The sequence below is a fragment of the Hyperolius riggenbachi genome, chromosome 5, assembly GCF_040937935.1.
Source record: "Hyperolius riggenbachi isolate aHypRig1 chromosome 5, aHypRig1.pri, whole genome shotgun sequence".
Lineage (NCBI taxonomy): Eukaryota > Metazoa > Chordata > Amphibia > Anura > Hyperoliidae > Hyperolius > Hyperolius riggenbachi.
The window spans coordinates 24941665-24964324 of NC_090650.1; the positions used below are offsets into that span (position 1 = coordinate 24941665).

Below are 22660 nucleotides of genomic sequence, written 5' to 3' on the forward strand. Positions count from 1 at the left end.
CAGGAAGTTTAAACAGTAGAGCGGCAGCACCACCACAGATTGTGATCGGTTTCATGCTGAAATTGATTCACAATCTGTTTGCAGTAAAGGCAGCCATACGATCCCTCTCTGATCAGATTCGATCTATCTGTTGGTCGAATCTGATGGCAAATTGACCAGTGTATGGCTACCTAGTGAATCAAGTCCTTGGTGGGGGTTAGCATTAACTAGGCCCCTAGATTCTCTCCAGGCCCAAGGCAACTGCCTAGGATGGCCTTGTGGATGATCGGGCTCTGCGTATGAGAACCAGCAGGTGGAGGGGAGCTCGCACCTGCGCACAAAACTGGCACTCGGGCTCAGAAAAAGTTCAGCTCTGAGCACGGTGCGGCCAGACACCATCGACAATCCCTTACAATATACAAAAGCCATTCTAGCACCCTGCCATGGTTCAGAAACACTCACGGAAGGTGTTGGAGGCCCGTGACCTGTAACAAAATGGAATAAAAGACCCCATTGTACATATAAAGGATTTTAATAATATTATTTGTTCTGAATGAAGAATGTAAACATTGGCTTATGTGATCTTCTTCCAGGCTTCACATGGAGGGCCAGTGTAGCACCAGTCCGTTTCGTCCCTTGCAGAAGTCCGGCTTGGTGATGTCACTCTTGGTCTCCACGGACACCAGCCTCCGTCGTCCACGCATGCTCATCTGAATGCAGTCTGTCACTTTAACCGGCAGATCTCTCTGCTGCCTGCAATAAGAAGAGACACGAGGGGTAAGCATCGGGAAGTAACCTCTCCAACATACTCATGTAGACCAGCTGCAGGTGATAGGCATCTGTACATCTGCTGAAGACATACAGGTCCCCTTCCTGCTAACACTTGCACTTCAATGAGCTGAAGAACACACCGCCCATAAAAAGCACCTTTATTTCAAGCTCGAAGCAGAAAACAGTCTACAGCAGTGGGGGTTATAAGGCCAGTTTCGCATTAAAATGTACCCAAGGCAGAGAGACAGGTGGGACACAGAGGCGCATGTTCCCTGGTCCATGACTTTGTGCTATTAGCACATACACCAGTACTGGTTTAGGGATTAGACATGTATTGTGAGTTGTTTGTGTCACAAGTCAGTAGCAGGAAGTCATTGTGCTAGCTCAGATCTTGTCCCCAATGTCCTCTGCCCTTTCACATCTGTTCCAGAGGACATACTCTGTCACCCTGAGGTCACCGGATAAAAGAGGTCTTTCCTCTGACCATCTGCCCTGCTTAGACCAGAGCGGTGGTCTGCAGTCAGTTACTGCTGCAGCCATCTGTAGGGGGAATAAAACCAGGGACAATTGTACAAACTGATTTTGTGTCACATCCCAAAGTCACAGGAGAAAATCTGAACGTGGAACTATCTGCAGGACCTATTAAACATTATTGCTCTTTTTTAGTTGAAGATGTAAATCTCCAAGATACGTCGGTCCTTATTCAGTTATATAATACGTTTACTCCAATGTTTTCTCCTAGGAGATAACTTTTCATCTTCTGTTCAGAATAACGTTTCAGCAGTCAGCACTTTGCAACTGAAAAATTACCTAAAAGTAGGTGAAAAAGTACTGCCAAAATTATTTTGAGTACCAAATGTTGTTGCTTGCTGGTGGCTGAAAAGGAATTTTATTGATAAGGCGATAAAATATAACCTAGGAGAAAACTTCGAGAGAAAGTGAATTGATTAAGGGCTATCATCATAGTTACAGCAACTGATATTGTTGTACTTTGTTTATTGGTGATTGTCGCATATTTAGCATACCCACCATTTCAATTTCAATACAAAGTACTAAGATGGGCACCATATTTTAACCTCCTTACCACCAATAGCTGCTTTTACTATTGCCACCTATAGGGGCAGGGAGTAGATGCACTGCATGGGGGTGGAGAGTTTAGTTCTAGGCAGCAGGGGTGGAGTGGTTATTATTAGGCAGTAGTGGTGGAGTGGTTAGGGTTAGGCACCTGGGGGGGGGGGGGGAGGGTCTTAGGGTTAGGCATAGGTAGAGGGAGGGTTTAGTGTGAGAGTAGGCAGGAGTGAAACTATACATTCAGAGGCATAACTAGAGATCATGGGGCCCTCAGATGTAGTTAATTCTATGCGATGCCGCCTGCCCCTATGTTATGGATATGAGTTGATTGGGTAATTTACATTCTCATACAATCAACACTGCATAATTCATGGGCACTGATGGAGGGAGAAGGAACACAAGAAAGTTATTGATGAAACATTTGGTATCTTCTGGGCCCCCTATGTTCTAGAGCCCCATAGCAGTTGCTATGGCGGCTATAGCAATTGTTACACCCCTGGATACATTACCTGGGCCCGGGCGATCACATCTCCTCCACTTCCTGGTTAGATTGCAGCTGTTCTGCAGCCAACCAATAACCATGCGCCTTCAATCCCCACATGGTGATCAGCTGGCTGCCGGACTCCTGCAAACCAACCAGGAAGTGGAGAAGATGCGATCGCTGGGACCAGGTAATGTATGATAGATCCTAGATTCTCGAAGTGTGGTACACGTACCCCAGGGTTACTCAGTTACAGGGTCTGATGGTTCCAGGGGGCACTCGGGCTTGATATACTTAACCAAGAATAACAAATTTACAGTTTTAGAAAATGATAAATCTTATTTAAACAACACCAAATTTGTGTTTTAGCTAATTAAAAGTAACAGTAATAGCTTGGTAATTGTTTAGAACCAATTATCATGTACAACGATTAAATATAGATTTGTCAAGGGATACTTGTGATAATGTTTACTATGCCAGGGGGTACTTTGTGAGAACAGGGTTTTAAAAAGGGTACAACCAATAAAATGTTGAGAAACACTGCGATAGATGCCAGTAATGACATCTTGTTGCTAAGGTTATTTAGCCTTTGGGACGTGACTGTCACGTCCAAAAAGCTGCTTGTGCGGTGCTGCGTGCTCTCGTACGCGCACGTGCGCCCCCATGCCTCCTCCCGTTAGCCCGGAGATCAATGAATGGGAATATAGTTCACATTTGTTGATCTAAGTTCCCGGTAGAAAAAAACCGACGGCTTCTCATCAGAGGATGCAGCCTTTCTGAGAAAAAAAAATCACGTCCTCATAGGCCCTATAAGTGAGCGTGCTCGCTCACAGGATAGAAAAAAAAAAAGATGGCCATCTTGTGGCCAAATAGTAAAACTACATGTACATACATTTTTATCACAAAAAGACACAATTTACATTTACAATTAACTTTTTACTTTCCACGCCCAAAAAATACCCACATGAATTTTAAACATGAATCTAAACTCTTAATATGCATGTGAAGAGGGTATACTACTAATATTTTTTAACCACTTGCCAACCGCGCACTCATAACGCGCGTCGGCAAAGTGGCAGGTGCAGGACCAGCGACGCAGATCTGCGTCGCCGGCTGCAGGCTAATTAATGAGGAAGCAGCCGCTCGAGCGAGTGGCTGCTTCCTGTCAATTCACGGCGGGGGGCTCCGCGAATAGCCTGCGGGCCGCCGATCACGGCTCGCAGGCTAAATGTAAACACAAGCGGAAATAATACGCTTTGTTTATATTTGTACAACGCTGCTAACAGTAGCAGCGTTGTACCAGATCAGCGTTCCCCGGCCAATCAGCGGCCGGTGATCGCTGTCACATGACAAGCAGGAGCCTGTTAGAGGCTGCACAGGACAGATCCGTTCTTCTGCAGCCTCCGATCTCCGGGGCAGGGAGGGAGGAGAGGGAGAGGAAGAATCCTGCGGTGGAGGGGGCTTTGAGGTGCCCCCCCCGCCACCAGCCACACCCATGCAGGAGCGATCAGACCCCCCCAGCACATCATCCCCCTAGTGGGGAAAAAAGGGGGGCGATCTGGTCGCTCTGCCTGGGGTTTGATCTGTGCTGGGGGCTGTAGAGCCCACCCAGCACAGATCAGCAAAGACAGCGCTGGTCCTTAATGGGGGGTAAAGGCTGGGTCATCAAGTGGTTAAACTATAAGCTTGTAAATAGTGATGGACACAAAACTAAAAAATGCACCTTTATTTCTAAATAAAATATTGGCACCATACATTGCGATAGGGACGTAATTTAAATGGTGTAATAATAACAATGGGCAAATAAAATACGTAGGTTTTAATTACGTTAGCATGTATTATTTTAAAGCTATAATGGCCGAAAACTGAGAAATAATAAATTTTTCAATTTTTTCTTAATATTCCTGTTAAAATGCATTTAGAAAAAAATAATTCTTAGCAAAATTGACCACCCCAAAGAAAGCCTAATTGGTGGCGGAAAAAACAAGCTATAGATCAATTCATTGTGATAAGTAATGGTAAAGTTATTGGCGAATGAATGGGAGGTGAAAATTGCTCGAATGCATAAGGTGAAAAACGACTGAAGGCTGAAGTGGTTAAATAACCTTAGTAGCAAGATATCATTATTGGCATCACCCTGCGTCACGTTTTGCGGCGCTATTTTTAAACGTGTGCATTCCTAGGGTGCCAGGTGATTTCTAGTAGCTTCGCCTCTGATGTTGACCTAATCGCTTCCTCGAAATGTTGTTCTAGGTGTGCCAGTTCTTGAAATACAGCACCCACCTCAAAATCTGCCGCGCCAGCAGCGCTATCCAAGAACCCGATGACTCACACTGGGATGCATGCAGCATATAGAAGTAATGACAGATACACAGAAAAGCTCTCTGGACACGATCATACCGTACCACTTCCCCCCCCCCCCCCACCTCAGCCCAGAGATTGATGACATCACATCCTGGGGGCACGACCTCCCCCGCTCATCAGGGGACACCGGCCAGGCATAGTGGCTGCTGGCTGTCCAGTCGTTAATTGGAAGCGTGATGGAAGTCGGACAATGGAACAAAAGTGCCAGTGAGAGGCAATGTGTGCAGGAACATTCTGATGGCCGGTAATTGATTGCATTAGAGAGAAGTCTATTTATAACCGGCTGCAGCTCTGGACGGGGGAAGTCCGGATTATGCCTCAAATCTAATCGCAGAGGGGTTTGGAGGAAACCCAGGCCTCTGCGATGTACTCCAATTACCCGATACAAGTTTATTTTGTGAATGGGTAATAAATACTCTATGCTAAGCAAGATTTACATCTCTGGATTCCCGCTAGCATTAAAGAGGCCCTGTGGTGACATACAGTAGAATGCAGTCAATTATTCAGGATACCCACTTAAAGAAAATCTGTATGGGGGGGGGTTACTTCAGAAGGGGAACCCTAATGAGGCTTCCCCCGTCCTCTTCACCCTCCGGGTTCCAGCGATACCACACATGTCAAATTTTTACATTTTAAAAATGTTTCCCCAATTATAAAAAAAAAAATGATTGGAAACTGAAAAAATTGCTTGTGTCTCTACATTATGAAATTGTCAATCTGCCACACACACCATACAATCTTGCAAAATATTAAATTTCCACCACTCCCGGAGGAGAATTGAAAAAGAAAAACAGGAAATCCGAATGGAATTTTCACTTGAATAAAAAGAACAAAAAAAGCTTTCGACTTTTCTGCAGAAATGATCACTTTTAGTGAATTGCTGTAAAATCGGATCATTTTATTGTGTAGTGTGTGGCCACCTGTTGTCTGCAAGCATGAGCCTGCCAGCCCATCAGTATGCTAAGGAGTTCTCTTTCTGATCGAATCTGATTAGAGAGAGATCTAATGGCAGCCCGTACGCCGCAGGCCGATTCCCAAATCAATTTCAGCATGAAATCTCTCGGGAATCGGTCGAGTCTGACGCCTCGTTACTGCTCCCCCCCCCCCCCAGTGTATAAATGTGCAGCCTGTGGGTGCATTTATACATTACCTGTCCTGTGTCGTCCACCGCAAAGTGCCTATCCATCTTCCTCTTCCATTTAAACCTCACACGCCGCTGGCGTTTAGCGCAAGGCACGTGTGTGACGACGCGCTATATGCTGGAGGCGCACAAATGAGGAGGAAGAACAGGAAATGGGTGGACACCGCACGGTGGGTGACACAGGACAGGTAATGTATAATTGCACACACAGGGGGCACATTTATACACTAGGGGGCAGCAACGGAGGTTTAGTCACATTGGTCGCTCATCCCGTTACAACCTGCAGTTACCACCACGCACCCGATCAACCCACGACAGCCTGACATCTTGCAGCATGTCCAATCGATACACCTTCAATATCAGATCAGCGCTCTCTCAGTTAAATGACCGTTTGCTACACCTCCACCAGTTCACCCTGTGAGATCCAATCGATAAATGCGACCAATCAGTGATCAGGCATGCACTTGGCAGCACCGATTTTCATCCGATTTGTTAAAAATGATTGATTTGGATGGTCGATTGGCCGCCAAGTTGTGAGTTGTACGGCCACCTTGTCCTTTACATGACAAGAGCCTAATAACTATGTTAACTGGACAGGAGACTCAGGAATTTAGATTCTACAGTGACATGGCTGCACGCCTGTTCCAGCGACGAGGATTGAAGGAAATAGCGCATCACGCAACCACCAGGCAAATGGCAATTTTAACAATCCTATCATGACATGGCTGTTTCCATATTCCTTTCATTACAAATGAATAAGTTACAATATATAGTCATTGTGTGTCCATGTTCATTCAGCTTAGCTCATGGTTCTGCGCCTGGCACCAGCGGGGTTAAGCGGGAAGGTACAATAATAGCACTAGGGCGGTAGATGGCGGTGGGCACAGGTCTCCATCTGCCCATTATTCCCCCGGGCTCTTTCTCTATTTATAGCATTCAGACAGATCTGGGGCGGAGTGCCCAGCGCGCTGCTAATATTATCCCTGCCTGGAAATTAGGGCACGCTCGGATGGTGCGTGCACAGCGCAGAGAGGACGGGGCCCGCTGCCCCTGGGACCCGCCGACCATCACCTCTCTGCCACACTGCGACCTGCAGAACCAATCCAGCGCACCGTGCGCCCACTTTAACCCCTCCATGGAAAGCGCTAAGTGGTTAAAGGTTCCCACTAATGATACAATCTTATTTACAGTGCTGCTCATCAGGATTCCGGATAACCCGGATATCCGAACTTTTTTACGCTATCCGGATCCGGATAGCTATCTGCAGATATTTGGCCGCATAACCCGGATATCCGCGAATATTGCGGATATCCAGATCCGAAATACTGTAACTAAGGAGATGACATCCTGGAGCCAATCAGAGGGCTCCCAGCAGAAGCCCTAGCAACCAATCAGAGAGGGGAACCCTGGCCAGCCCCACCTGACCTCATTGAGCCAGAGGGCTCCCAGCCTAAACCCTGGCACCCAATCACAGAAAGGCACACTGGCCAGCCCCCCTGTATAATAAGGAGGGCTGCCATGATGAGACATATTGTCTTAGCTTGCTGAATGCTCACTGAAAGACATGCTCCAGTGCTGCTGGCCTAGCAAGGGGGCTGTTCACAGTTATAAACCTAAAGCTGTTCAGTGATTAACCCCTTCACTACTATCACTACACTATTGTTAAATCGTTAATCAGCTTGATTGATGTCATAGTGTGACAGTCAGAGTGTGTGCTCCAGTGCTGCTGGGCCAAGGGCTGTACACAGTGATAAGCTGTTCAGTGATTAACCCATTCACAACTATCACTACACTATTGTTAAATTGTTAATTAGCTTGATTGATGCCATTGTATGACAGTCAGAGTGTGTGCTCCAGTGCTGCTGGCCTAGCCGTGATAAACCGAAAGCTGTTCAGTGATTAACACCTTCACTATCACTACACTATTGTTAAATCATTAATTAGCTTGATGTGATTTGTGTGACAGTCAGAGTGTGTGCTGCAGGCAGCTGCTATGTGTCTGTGTGTGTGCTGTGCACAGACCAGGCCAGCTGCTGCCTGCTGGCCAACTATTAGCCTTAGGTATAGGTTAGGTTAGGGGTTATTGTGTAGTTAGTACTGTAGTACTTCAGTCAGTGTGCTAGTAGTTGTTAGAGTAGTAGTATTACTGTGTTAGCTTTCTAAAGAACTGCTGTGCTGCGAGCAGTGGCAGTGTGACAGTTAGTGTGCACTAGTGTCTTCTCCTCTGCTGCCTGACTGTCACTCGGCACGTGTCACTTGGCAAGTGACACGTGGAAAGTGCCACGTGACACGTGGCAAGTACATGCTCCTGGCCCACATTACACCTGCTGCTGCTGCATTGCCCTGCTGCTGCTGCCTGTGCAGCTCCCACCGCCAGGCCAGGGTGCCACAGGCCACTGATACCATTACCACCTATATTTAACCCAAAACACAATTGCTGCGTAATTTTTTGGAGGTGTCTTGGTTGAAAACTGCCATGTCCCAGTTGTGCGGTTGGACTTTGGACACAATGTGGGCTGCACGACCGCTGTCTGGACTAATGTTAATTGACAGCCATTTGTTTTTTTTTTGGGGGGGGGGGGGATTTTAAGTCCCCACATCATCAATTAGTGTTCCCCTTTACAAAATAATGATGCTACATGCCTCATATACCCTAATAAAAAGTGTTTAAAGCAATTTAAAGGCCACTTCCGTTTTTCTATCCGGATATCCGAATTTGCCCGGATATCCCGGATACTAGGGTCGGATATCCGATTCGGATTCAAAAATGTTAAACTCGGATATCCAGCCCGGATCGGATATCTGGGTAATCCGGATCCGGATTTTGAAAAGGGGTATCCGAGCAGCACTGCTTGTTTGTACAATCCTATCAAATCTGTGCAGTAGAAGGATAAACTAAGTGAATAAACTTTAAAGGCCTGTTAAGACTGTTAACGTTTGTAGAACGCATATAAATTCAAAGAAACGCAAGATGAAAAACGCATGCGTTTTTCTTGCGTTTGAATGCACTTTCTATTGCGTTTTGCACACACACGTGACCCAGGGAAAAAAAAGGAATTATGGGAACCGCAGAGGGAAACGTACGCTAAAAACGCAATAGTACGCGTCTTTGATACACGTCCATAGACTTTCATTGCGTCCGGTTCTATGCGTGACGCACAGAACTGCGTGCATCAACGCGGATGAGAAACATATGCGTCTCATACGCATACATGTGAACGAGGCCATTAGAAAACATTAGTAGCCGTTTCTATGCGGAAAGTCTTCCTGTACGCGTTCTGGAAAAACGGCTAGGAACGCACATAGTCTGAACAGGGCCTAAGGCTTTGTTTATATTATAAATCGCCAGCGCTATCCCAAGCTTTAAAAAATACGCAAACGCTCATAGGTCCTAATTCACTAAACCGTGATAACTCAAATATCACACCTTATCAAAGATATCACACCTTATCAAAGTTAACACGCCATATTAGAGTAGCATAGCGAGCGCTACGAACCCGCAGGGGCTCAGGCAGGGGCGTAACAATAGACCCTGCAAGGGAAGCAGCCGCAGGGGGGCCCAGAAGCCACCTGGGACAGACAACTAAGGGCACAGAGAAAAAAACTTTCTGCTCTCTGCACAATTGTTCTAATGAGTGCATCTGCTCAGCCACTGATAAGGAATCATACAAAGTTTTGCAGACAAAGATTTGTAGACATTCCCTATTCAGTGGGCAGCAGGCTCTTCTGTACAGCGCCCAGACCCTAACCTGGTGGAAGGGGGCCCCATCCAAAGTTTTGCAGGGGGGCCCAGTGATTTCTAGTTACAACCCTGGGCTCAGGGCAGGACGAGTGCCATTGCCAATTAGCAGGCATAAGTTCGTAGCGCTTGCTATGCTACTCTGATAAGGTGTGTTAACTTTGATACGGTGTGATATCTTTTATAAGGTGTGACATCTTTTCATACGGTGTGATATATTTTCATAAAATGTGATATCTTTGATAAGGGGTCCGTACAGGGGTGGGTTAGGTGTGTGACAGTTGCCTGTGCTGTGTTGGAGGGGAGACTCACTTGTACAGGGAGGAGTTAGGTGTGTGACAGTTGCCTGTGCTGTGTTGGATAGTTGCCATGGTAACAATGGAGGTGGAATCTCTGGAACTCTTTCCCACCCGATACACAGGCTGTGCGCTGTGCTTGTTTTCCTAGATAAAACATACTGTGTATAAAACTAACCCATGAATCACCTTCAGAAACAATATAAAGGTGCCTAAACCCTTAGCGATGGGCAGATCCACTAACAGACTGAATCTGATCGGAGAGATGTCTGTTGGCTGCTCATACACCGCAAGCCAATTCTTTCGATTTCAGCATAAAATGTCTCAAGAATTGGCCTTGTAACGCTGCAACCGCTGCCCGCCCGCCTCCTAATCTGGCTAGGTGTGGCCAGTCACGTGCTTCTGCGCATGCGATGTCTGGCCGCATGCGTGCCCCTGCCGTGCTCCTATATCTGGAAGCGTTATGCGCAAAAGCGTATGACTAGCCAGATTCCCAGGATGAATATCAAGTGAATGGAGGTGTGCAGGTGTGTGCGCTCCCCCTGTGACTATATCTCTGCGCAGGTGTGTGTACCCCTCTGTGACTATATCTCTGTGCAGTTATGTGCGCTCCTCCTGTGACTATATCTCTGTGCAGTTATGTGCGCTCCTCCTGTGACTATATCTCTGTGCAGGTATGTGCGCTCCCCCTGTGACTATATCTCTGTGCAGTTATGTGCGCTCCTCCTGTGACTATATCTCTGTGCAGGTATGTGTGCTCCCCCTGTGACTATATCTCTGTGCAGGTATGTGCGCTCCTCCTGTGACTATATCGCTGTGCAGGTATGTGTGCTCCCCCTGTGACTATATCTCCGTGCAAGTATGTGTGCTCCCCCTGTGACTATATCTCTGTGCAGGTATGTGTGCCCCCCTGTGACTATATCTCTGTGCAGGTATGTGTGCTCCCCCTGTGACTATATCTCTGTGCAGGTATGTGTGCTCCCCCTGTGACTATATCTCTGTGCAGGTGTGTGTGTGCAGGTATGTGTGCTCCCCTGTGACTATATCTCTGTGCAGGTATGTGTGCTCCCCCTGTGACTATTTCTCTGTGCAGGTGTGTGTGCTCCCCCTGTGACTATATCTCTGTGCAGGTGTGTGTGCTCCCCTGTGACTATATCTCTGTGCAGGTGTGTGTGCTCCCCCTGTGACTATATCTCTGTGCAGGTGTGTGTGCTCCCCCTGTGACTATATCTCTGTGCAGGTATGTGTGTTCCCCCTGTGACTATATCTCTGTGCAGGTATGTGTGCCCCCCCCCCCCCCCCTGTGACTATATCTCTGTGCAGGTATGTGTGCTCCCCTGTGACTATATCTCTGTGCAGGTGTGTGTGCTCCCCCTGTGACTATATCTCTGTGCAGGTATGTGTGTTCCCCCTGTGACTATATCTCTGTGCAGGTATGTGTGCTCCCCTTGTGACTATATCTCTGTGCAGGTATGTGTGCTCCCCCTGTGACTATATCTCTGTGCAGGTGTGTGTGCTCCCCCTGTGACTATATCTGTGTGCAGGTATGTGCGCTCCCCCTGTGACTATCTCTGTGCAGGTATGTGCGTTCCCTCAGTGACTATCTTTGTGCTCCCCTGTGACACTGGCAGTAATCCCTCTGCCTCATCCACTGGGAGCTGGCTCTCTGCCTTCAGGTGATATATATGGCCTTGTTGCTGGGGAGGAATCTTCACACGTTTTCGCTGCTCGGTGTGCTGTGTAGGTGTTGCACAATGGCAGTTCTGCTAATAAGGGAGAATAGTCTGTTCTCTCCTCCTCGGCAGGCGCCTAATTTAGCCTAAGCCATTAATGAGCATTCCTGCGGTCACCTAGCAACCGGCCAGCCAGGCATCTGTAAATTGGGACAACGAGCCCTAGCCAGAGTATTGATTGATTTCTATGCTATCATCCGCATGCTTCACGATCCGGAGCCGTGACAGGCGCGTGAGCCCGGCCACCTGCGCTCCTAGGAGCAACACGCTACGGCCTGGCTCATGGGACAGGCATATCTTACTGACAGAATACAGGAGCTGCGGGGGCCGGAGCAGCACTTTAACAGAGAGGAGCAGCATTTAGATGATCTAGACCAGGGGTTCTCAGCCATTCTGGTGAACGTACCCCATCTAGGGCCAGTCCCAAGCTCGGGTTTGCCATTAATAGTTATATACAAGCTCACATACCCTATTCAAAGTCAAATACAAGCTTTGGTACCCATCCAAAACTAGGTTCAATATTTGGTACCCCATCTAGGACCAGTTTAAGCCTGAGGTACTCCATTAAGGGTCTGGTCCACATCCCGGTAATTTCTAGCCTCAAGTTCCCCATTCAGGATTAGTTCCAAGTTCAAGTGTCCAATTCAGGGTTAGTTCCAATCTCAAGTGCCCCATTGGGGTCAATGCGAAACCACATCCAGGGTTAGTCCTCAGCTCAGGTACCTCTTCCAGTGTCAGTTGAACGCTTAGGGATCCTGTTCAGGGTCAATCCCAAATTTTAGTAACCCATATTTTAAGCTTAGGTACGCCATCCAGTGTCAATCTCAAACTCAATTACCCTAGCCAAAGTTCAACTCAAGCTCAGGAACCCCATCCAGGGTGAGTTCCAAGCCCAGGTACCTCATCCAGGGATACTTCCAAGCTCAGGTTCTCTATCCAGTGTCAGTCTCAAACTCAGATACCCCATCCAGATTAAGTCTCATGCTAAAGTACCCTATCCACGGTTTGTCTCAAACTCAAGAACCCAGTCTAGGGTCAGCCTCAAACTCAGGTACACCATCTACAGTTGGTTTCATGCTAAAGTACCCTATCCAGGGTCAGTCTCAAACTCAGGAACCCAGTCTAGGGTCAGCTTTAAACTCAGGTACACCATGTACAGTTAGTTTCATGCTAAAGTACCCTATCCAGGGTCAGTCTCAAACTCAGGTACCTAGGGTCAGTCTCAGGTAACACAACATCCCTTAGTAGTAACATGACATTATCGGGCAGTAACATGACACTAAGTCATCAATGGCTGGTAACATGACATCAGCAACCAAAAACCGGACATCACTGAATAGGACGATCACTGGCTATTATTAACAAGGTACTAAGTTCAGCACTTTATTAAGAGGAATTGAACTTCATCCCAATCAGTAGCCGATACCCCCTTTCCTACGATAATTGTTTAACTTTTTCTCAAATAGATCATCAGGGGGGTCTGTATGGCTGATATTGTGGTGAAACCCCTCCCACAGTGTGATGTCAGGACCATGGCCTTGACAGTTTTCTGTCTGTGAATCTCGCTGCATCGTGGGAAAGAGTGTTTTTTACCAACTGCCATGAATTACTATTTAGTATTTATATAGCTCCGACATCTTCTGCAGCGCTGTACAGAGTATCTTGTGTTGTCACTTAACTGTCCCTCAGAGGGGCTCACAATCTAATCCCTACCATAGTCATATGTAGTCATAGTGTAGCGTTTGTATCACAGTCTAGGGCATACATGTCAAACTCCGGCCCGTGGGCCAAATCTGGCCCTCAGAGCCATTAAATTTGGCCCTCAAGTGGTTTCCCCACTTTGCATTATATTTGGCCCACTATAGACCACCAGGGAAGCTATATTGGAGGTGACGCCCTAGATCACCAGGCAAGCCATATGGGGGAGGAGGGTGAAAGCTTTAAACATCAGGAAACTATATAGGGGAGGGAGGGGGCAACCTGGGACCTTTATAATGGAGGATGGTGCTCAATAGACATCAAGATTGGCCCACGAGTAGGTCATTGGTGTACAATTTCGGCTCACTTTGTATTTGAGCTTGACACCCCTGGTCTAGGGCCAATTTAGGGGGAAGCCAATTAACTTATCTTTATGTTTTTGGGATGTGGAAGAAAACCAGCATGCCCGGAGGAAACCCACGCAAACACGGGGAGAACACACAAACTCTATGCAGATAGTGCCCTAGTTGGCATTTGAACCAGAGACCCAGTTCTGCAAGGAGAATGTGCTATCCACTACGCCACCGTGCTGCCCCAAGCATGGAGTAATTCCCTCCATATAACAAACATTTAGCCTATCACATTGTTAGCGGGTGTGTTTATAGATGAGGGCAGCTGGTTCTGTTTTTTTCCTTGTCCGCCAGCAGTAAAGATGCTGACCTGCAGGCTCACGGTGGATCAAACAACATGAACGAATTACGTGGCGAGTATCAATCATTTCTTGATCTGTCTTCTATTTTTTAACTTCTCACTTTGCAATGTATTGATTTGTTTTTTCCCTCTACCTCTATAGTTTGGTGAAGTAAAGTTCCTCTCTAGCTCTGTTAGCACAGGGTCACGATGCTGGGACCTACCAGCAGGTACTGTATCATTAGTGTCCGGCCTCGGTGAGGGACACCTCATTAGCTGTGAGGGCCGCTGTCTCAGCAGTTTGCAGAGTCACCTCTTCCTGGATATGAAGATGAAGAGGGAAGCAGTGTATGTCAGTGGGAATGATCCTGAGAGAGATGAGACCCCGAGGGGTCCCCAGGCTGTTATCTAATGATCCCAAATACAGCACTGCGCAGATTAAATTTATACTCCGTGTCCCGGCGAGACCAGCGCTACGGAGGAGGAAAAGCAAACACCGCTAGAAACCTGGCAGGCTAAACCTACACCTCCGGGAGACGCCGCACTCCCAACGCGGAGAGCGTCGGAGGCGCCAAAACCTTCCCCCGCCACTTCCGTGCACCGGTGGGCCTTATTATTGAAGTGAAACTAACCTATCCCAACAAACCTGCATTGCTAATAGACACCGCTCCATTCAGCGGGAGAATACAGGCATATACAGTATGTCTTACCTGCAGTGTAGGGCCTTTTGTTGGTTGTTTGTTATCTTGACAGGCTGCTGTGAACAGAAATGGTGGAGGGAGGAGCTCTGTGAGACAATAAAAACACCCTGTTCTACAGAGAGTTTATCAATGTCTGCTCACTCAGGCAGTGCCCAGTAATACTGGGCATACACGGAACCATTTAGCAGCTCGATTCTCCAGCTCGATCGATTTCCCGCTCGATTCTGCAGGCCGTTCTCTTATCTTCCGCTTGTTTTTTCTTATCTTTTTGCATTGTCTTCAATGCGGAATTGACCAGCGATACAATCAGGCCGGAGATTGGACATGTCAGAAATTATCTATCGAGCCATCTACAGTAAATGGCTCAGAATCGAGCCGTGTATTCCCAGCACAACACCTCTATCACACAAGTCCCACCATAGAGCCATATTTAGTCTATAATATAACTGGATCACCAATTACACCTATATCTCCCACAGGTCCTTCCATAGAGCCATATCCAGTCCATAACATTACTGGGTCCCCAGTAACACCCCTATCTCACAAGTCCTCCCATAGAGACATATCCAGTCCATAACATAACTGCATTCCCAGTAACACCTCTATCTGACATGTTCTCCCATAGAGCCATATTCAGTCCATAACATAACAAGTCTCCAGTAACACCTGTATCTCACAAGTCCTCCTATAGAGCCATATCCAGTCTATAACATAACTGATCCCCAGTAACACCTCTATCTCACAAGTCCTCCTATAGAGCCATATCCAGTCTATAGCATAACTGATCCCCAGTAACACCTCTATCTCACAAGTCCTCCTATAGAGCCATATCCAGTCTATAACATAAATGGTCCCCAGTAACACCTCTATCTGACATGTTCTCCCATAGAGCCATATCCAGTCCATAACATAACAAGTCTCCAGTAACACCTGTATCACACAAGCCCTCCCATAGAGCCATATCCAGTCCACAAGTTACAACATAACTGGGCACCCAGTAACACCTCTATCTCACAAGTACCAGCATAGAGCCATATCCAGTCCATAACATTACTGGGTCGGGTCCCCAGTAACACCCCTATCTCACAAGTCCTCCCATAGAGCCATATCCAGTCCACAACATAAAAGGGTCCCCAGTTCGACCATTCGATTTGATCATTTTATTGGATCGGGGGAGAATCTACTATGTTTCATTCTGTTTCATTGTTGGAAATTGGCCTATGTCTAGTGTAATCAAACAATTTAGTTGATCATGCAAGATGGAAAATATCGGTCAATCGTAAGCAATCAGCTACTGTTCACATGATTTTGATCGAAACAGAATTGATTTTTGGTTTCAGAGTACAGAGGCATAATATCGTTTAGCTTGATCAGTGAAGGTGGATTACCAGGATATCGCTTGCAGCGTGTGGGCCACTAGTCGGCCAACCACACTGTTGTTGATCAGCCAATAAAGTTGCTTCATCGCTTGATAGAAAATCGAGTAATATATGGCTACCTTTATCTGACTTGTGTTTGTTTGCAGTTTATTAATATTCATTGAATTCTGTTATCCTTTATAGTAAATACGTGATTAGCGTTCATCACTTGTCGCTCATTTCGTTATGGAGTCAGCCGAGAGTTGGGCCGAACCTCCGATTTTAGGTTCGCGAACCGGGTTCGCGAACTTTCGCGGAAGGTTCGGTTCGCGTTAAAGTTCGCGAACCGCAATAGACTTCAATGGGGATGCGAACTTTGAAAAAAAAAAATAATTATGCTGGCCACAAAAGTGATGGAAAAGATGTTTCAAGGGGTCTAACACCTGGAGGGGGGCATGGCGGAGTGGGATAGATGCCAAAAGTCCCCGGGAAAAATCTGGATTTGACGCAAAGCAGCGTTTTAAGGGCAGAAATCACATTGAATGCTAAATGACAGGCCTAAAGTGCTTTAAAACATCTTGCATGTGTATACATCAATCAGGTAGTGTAATTAAGGTACTGCTTCACACTGACACACCAAACTGTTCACTGAACAGAACAGGTATGCAGTGGCGGGTTCACTGAACAGGTATGCAGTGGCAGGATCAATGAACAGGTATGCAGTGGCAGGATCACTGAACAGGTACGCAGTGGCAGGATCACTGAACAGGTATGCAGTGGCAGGATCAATGAACAGGTATGCAGTGGCAGGATCAATGAACAGGTATGCAGTGGCAGGATCACTGAACAGGTACGCAGTGGCAGGATCACTGAACAGGTATGCAGTGGCAGGATCAATGAACAGGTATGCACTGGCAGGATCACTGAACAGGTATGCAGTGGCAGGATCACTGAACAGGTATGCAGTGGCAGGATCAATGAACAGGTATGCAGTGGCAGGATCAATGAACAGGTATGCACTGGCAGGATCACTGAACAGGTATGCAGTGGCAGGATCAATGAACAGGTATGCACTGGCAGGATCACTGAACAGGTATGCAGTGGCAGGATCAATGAACAGGTATGCACTGGCAGGATCACTGAACAGGTATGCAGTGGCAGGATCACTGAACAGGTATGCAGTGGGCTGAGGGCTCACTGAACAGAACAGGTATGCAGCCAGGAAGAAGTTAAGCCTAACTAATCTTTCCCTATGAGAGACTGCAGCAGCTCGCCCTACTCTCACTAATGCAGCCGCCGCTGCCTGCCTTATATAAGGGGGGGTGGGGCTCCAGGGGCTAGTGTAGCCTAATTGGCTACACTGGGCCTGCTGACTGTGATGTAGAGGGTCAAAGTTGACCCTCAGGTGCATTATGGGGCGAACCGATTTTTTGCGAACTTTTGCCGCAAAACGTTCGCGTGCGACACCCGCACGCGAACCACCTAAGTTCGCGCGAACCACGTTCGCCGGCGAACCGTTCGGCCCAACTACCCCTTTTCCTCCTGTTTGTGCTGCGTTTTAGCATGAAGGTGCCACAGAATGATTTGTGATATTTACTCCAGGCAGATAAACAACTGTGTAATCCAGCGATAATTTACTTGGAAAATGAAGTGTGAAGTTTTGAGTTTAGTTGTTATATTAACACCTCTGTAACAACACCCCCCCCCCTCCCCTTCCTTCTCTCTAGAGTAATGCAGCTGAAACATCGCAGGAGGGAGTAGCGGCTGTGTTTGAACCTCGGCCATTCATATGAAGGAAGAATTGTCACAGAATCAGGACTGCCAGGTTAGTCTATCTGGTTTCTTTAGGCTATGAACACACTAGGCAGAAAGGCCTGGTCTGAAGATTAGCTGCATGTTTGTTTCTGGTGCCATTCAGACACTACTGCAACAAAATAAAAAATGTAATGAAAAAAACTCCCCCGGGGGGTACTCACCTCGGGTGGGGGAAGCCTCCGGATCCTGTTGAGGCTTCCCCCGTCCTCCTCTGTCCCACGACGGCGGAGAAAATCCTCCCGGTGCGACGGCGATGTAAATATTTACCTTTTGGCTCCAGCGCAGGCACAGTATCCGCTCTTCCCACGGAGATAGGCGGAAATAGCCGATCTCCGTCGGGCCGCTCTACTGCGCAGGCGCAAGTCGCCTGCGCAGTAGAGCGGACCAGACGGAGATCGGCTATTTTCGCCTATCTGCGTCAGAAGAGCCGCAACAGCGCCCCCGCTGGAGCCTGGAAAGATAAATATTGAACAGGCTGTCAGATTTGTCGCCTGTGCGTTCCAGTGAGACCGCTGTGGGACACAGGAGGACAGGGGAAGCCTCGATAGGGTCCAGAGGCTTCCCCCTACTGAGGTGCGTAACCCCCCAGGGGAACTTTTTTCAGTACAGGTTTTCTTTAAAAGGAAATAAATATGGCAGGCTTCCTATTCTTCTTTCACTACAGCTGTTCTTTAGCAGCGACGGTTATTATCTGTATGCGTCACTGTATGCGATGCAATGCTTGGAACACGTGCAGTGCGACTTTCCTGCTGTTACCGGGATCGCAACGCTTACCGTGAACCTAGCCTAAATGTTGGTACAGAGAACAGGACTCTGGCTGCTTTCTGGCTGGGAGCACTGCCATATGCATTTTTTACATTTTTCTCTGCTTTTTATGTTTTTTTTTATTGCATTTTTGTGGGTTTGCTTTTTTGGGGGGGCGTTTTTCATGCATTTGCTTTTTTAATAATCAGCCTTCTTATGTAGAGGGAAACATACAGTATTAGAATTTTTTTTAACCGTAATACGTTAATCTCGTGTTTTTTCCATCCAACATGTTGTGCATTTTTAAAGGGAATCCGAGATGAGAGGGATATGGAGGCTGACATGTTTGTTTCCTTTTAAATAATGCACATTGCCTGGCTGTCCTAGTGATCCTCTGCCTATAATACTATAAGCCATAGACCCTGAACAAGCATGCAGCAGATCAGCTGTCTGACGAATCTGACAAGATTAGCTGCATGCTTGTTTCAGGTGTGTGATTTAGACCCTCCTGACCAGAAAGATCAGCAGGACTGCCAGGTAACTGGTACCGTTTAAAAGGAAATAAATATGGCAGCTGCTATAGGTCTCAAACCTTGGGGTTCCTTTTAAAAAGTTCATTTCAAATCCTAGATTGATGTAATTTGCAATGCAGACTATAGACTTTCATTGTGTGAGATTTCGCGGGATTTGCACGCGATTCTAACAGGCGTGCTCCCAGACTAGTGTGAGGATGGGAGTCTGCTCTGCTGCCAGCGGCTGGGACCGGCCATCAGTTGTTGTAAGTCAGTCCACATCCGATCCTTGTCACCAGCAGCCTTTGATGCTTTCCCCTGCCCCTCCCCAGGGAGCGTGGCACAATGCACCGTCTGCTGCCTGCCAGAAACAGCTGCTGGGGCATTGTGAGGACAGGACCCCCATTACATGGAAAGACAACTGCGTATTGTCCGCTGAGAGTTCCCGGGACCCCCGGATCTATTCTGTGGGACCCTCGGGCAGAGGGGCAGAGACGGGAGTGTGGTGTAATGTCTTCTGAAAACCTCCCCCTTTCATTCCAAAATCAGCAGTCATTACCCCAACTGCCCCCACTGCCCCGCCAGACTCCAACAATCATCTTCATCCCTAGCCTTCCTGGAGGACACGCTATTCATATGTCACTACGTCTCTCCCTGATCTTTATATGAAGTTTGTACCAATCCGTGAAACAAAAGTTTGCCTTCTCAAAGGACCACTCCAGCAAAAAAAGTAAGTTGTTAAAATCTGACAGAACTGACAGGTTTTGGACTAGTCCATCTCCTCATGGGAGATTCTCAGGGTTTTCTTTGTTTTCAAAAGCATTTCCAGAACGGCAGTTTATTTAACTGCACAAAACAGTAAGATACCAGCCAGCCTCCCTACTTACTCGTACACTATTTTGGCAGTTAGACTTAGCAACCGCCATTCAGAGCAGGGACAAGGTCCTCCAGCACCCAAGGCTGAGACACCAAAGTGCGCCCCTCCATCCCTCCCACCCCAGCCATCACACACTGATTGCTATTAGACTAAGAGGTGCCACAGGGCCCACAACCTCCCCAACACCTTAATATCTAGTTATCTGGCTTGCAGTCACTGCTATGTATCCCCTTTTCTTATTTCTTTCTGCTTCATACACAATTAGAAATGACAGCTAAATGAATTGTGCGCCCCCTCCTACACTGCGTCCTGAGGCTGGAGCCTATCCAGCCTATGCCTCGGCCCGGCCCTGCCGCCATTCAGGAAATGCTTTTGAAATCAAAGAAAACCCTGAGGCCCTGTTCACAGTGGTCAGTTGTGTTGCAGAATAATTCAGCATGTCAACTCACTGCCCATACAGCTCTATGGGTCTATTCACAGTACTGCGTTGTAACTGATCACGTTATTCTAACTCGCTGCATGCTGGATTTGTATTAAAGTCTATGTCCAGTCTCCATTGCAGTTCACAGTCATTATAAGGCATTATAACGTGTGGTTTATGCAACTGGCCACTGTGAACCTAGCCTAAGAATCCCCCTATGAGGAGATGGCGGTAAAATTGTTCAGTCAGTGGGCAATCAAAATTGGATGTGTGTACCAAGCCTTTCTCTCCAGCCTTCGCCAAACTCTGAAATGTCGTCTCCAGGCAGAGTGATCTAAAGCTGGTCAGTAACGGTCCAATTTCTAGCGAAAAATCGTTCGAGCGATCAGAAATTCTGATCGGAAGTGAAATCGTTCACTACGCCATCAACGAACCAATCTTTGCTTCCTATCTATCACAACCAACAAGAAAATCCAAATTTTGGTTTGACGAAAATCCAATCGGACAATTATAATCGTTCATAATCCATTGTGCCCACCAACAGAGATTATTTACAACCAATCTGATCGCTCTAACGATTTTTCGCTAGAAATTGGACCGTTAGTGGCCACCTTTATAATGTGTACACAGCAGCAGTGCTGGCGGTAGGGACATCTGCTCCAGGACCCATCCTAAATAAATCTGGGGGCCCACTTGACGGTCACCTAAACAAGAAAGCGGCACGGGGGGGGGGGGGAGGGCTTTTTTGCAGCCAGGTTTCCCCCCTGAGCCGGCTGCTGTCCCTTCCCCCACCCCCAACCTAACTGTGCTCCCCGGGGTTCCTGCAGTTCTGGTGGGCACACTCCTCTGTCAATGCATGGCTCCCTGCACTCCCAGACTTCATCCTCACGGGGGCGCCTCTCCTCCTTGGCCCAGCGCGTGTTATTACGCAATATCATGTCACTGGTCACAGAAGATGCAGCCAGCGGTGGATGAACACAGGCATGCACGGAGCCCGGGGAGCTCTGCCAAAGACTCTGCAGGGGCCCCGGGGAGCAGGGCCGGATTTACCATAAGGCACTGTAGGCTTGTGCCTACAGGCGCCTGATGATGGAAAGGCGGCTCACTCACCTCCCCCAGTGCCTCCCTCCCTCCTTCCCTATGCAGAGTCCCGAGCAGAGCGTAAATGAGAGGTTACTCACACTGCTCTCGGCATTGCACTGACCGGATCTCCCTCAGTTGGGGGCACCACTAGCTACGTACTACTTGGGGCACCTCTAGCTGCTTAATATTGAGGGCACCTCTAGCTACCTAATACTTAGGAGCATCTATGACGGGCAAGGGAAGTAAGGGAGAGGTGACAGCTGGGCCAATCGGCACACTTGCAGTGCAGTTATGTGGGAGTTTGTAGGTCCATGGAGGGTGAAGTCCAGAGTTCCACGACCTCTGTGCCTATAGGCTCCTGTGATGTAAATCCGGGCCTGCAGGGGAGCAATGGTTAAGTTGGTGGGAGACGCCTTGGGGCCCCTACAGGCTCTGGGGACCTGGAGCAATTGGCCTGACCTGATCTGCCCCTCTGTGCACACCTGTGACCAGTGGCGTCATGTCAGAGAGCCGCAGGTCACCTTACAGAAGATATAAGGGATTGAGCGCTGCCGTCACTGCGGAGGACTAATTGGAGCGAGTGACGGGATTGTTTACCTTGAGTTATTATCCCTATCAGAGGAGATGTGGGGTAATCCAGCCCCCCCTCCTGCAGATGGCATCTCTGTGGGCAACAGATGGATGGTCTGTCCTCGGATTGGGGTAATTGGCTGGGCGTTGGCCTGTGCTGGCCTGACAGATGGAAGCTGAATGGATCTGCATGCCTACACAGGACAAGGCAGAAGACCCTGGGTTATAAACACACTGACCGGCAGGGCTAGCCCGCCCTGCAGGGGAACCCCTCTAGGGGGCGCAAAACCTCCTCTCAGGTCATAGTCTGTGCCCCGCCTTCTTGTGCTCTGACTGTCCTACGCCAAGGTATTGTTTAAAAGGAAACAGCCATATGCCTCTCAGTTAAGGTTCCCTTTAGGCGAAAAGGAGAAAAAAAATATTGAAAAGAGTGAGAAGTTAAAAAAAAAAAGATTAAGAAATGAGTGATATTCGCTATGTAGTTCATTTGTGTTGTTTGATTCACAATGAGCCAGCAGGTCATCATCTTTACTACTGGCAGATAAGAAAAAAAAACTTGACAGCACCAACTGCCATTTATATAACCACACCCACTAACAATGTCATAGGCTAAAAG

General features: G+C 47.6%; 1 protein-coding gene across 2 annotated transcripts in view; it reads right to left on the reverse strand.

The window, feature by feature from the left end:
• Positions 1-492: 492 nt before the first annotated feature.
• Positions 493-22660, reverse strand: part of LOC137518023 (unconventional myosin-Ig-like) — a 221986-nt gene continuing 199818 nt past the window's right edge. For both annotated transcript variants that reach the window (XM_068235194.1, XM_068235195.1), the window contains exon 22: positions 493-732. In XM_068235194.1, the coding sequence (XP_068091295.1) occupies positions 576-732 (157 nt within the window). In that variant the 3' untranslated portion in view covers positions 493-575. The remainder of the gene's footprint in view (positions 733-22660) is intronic.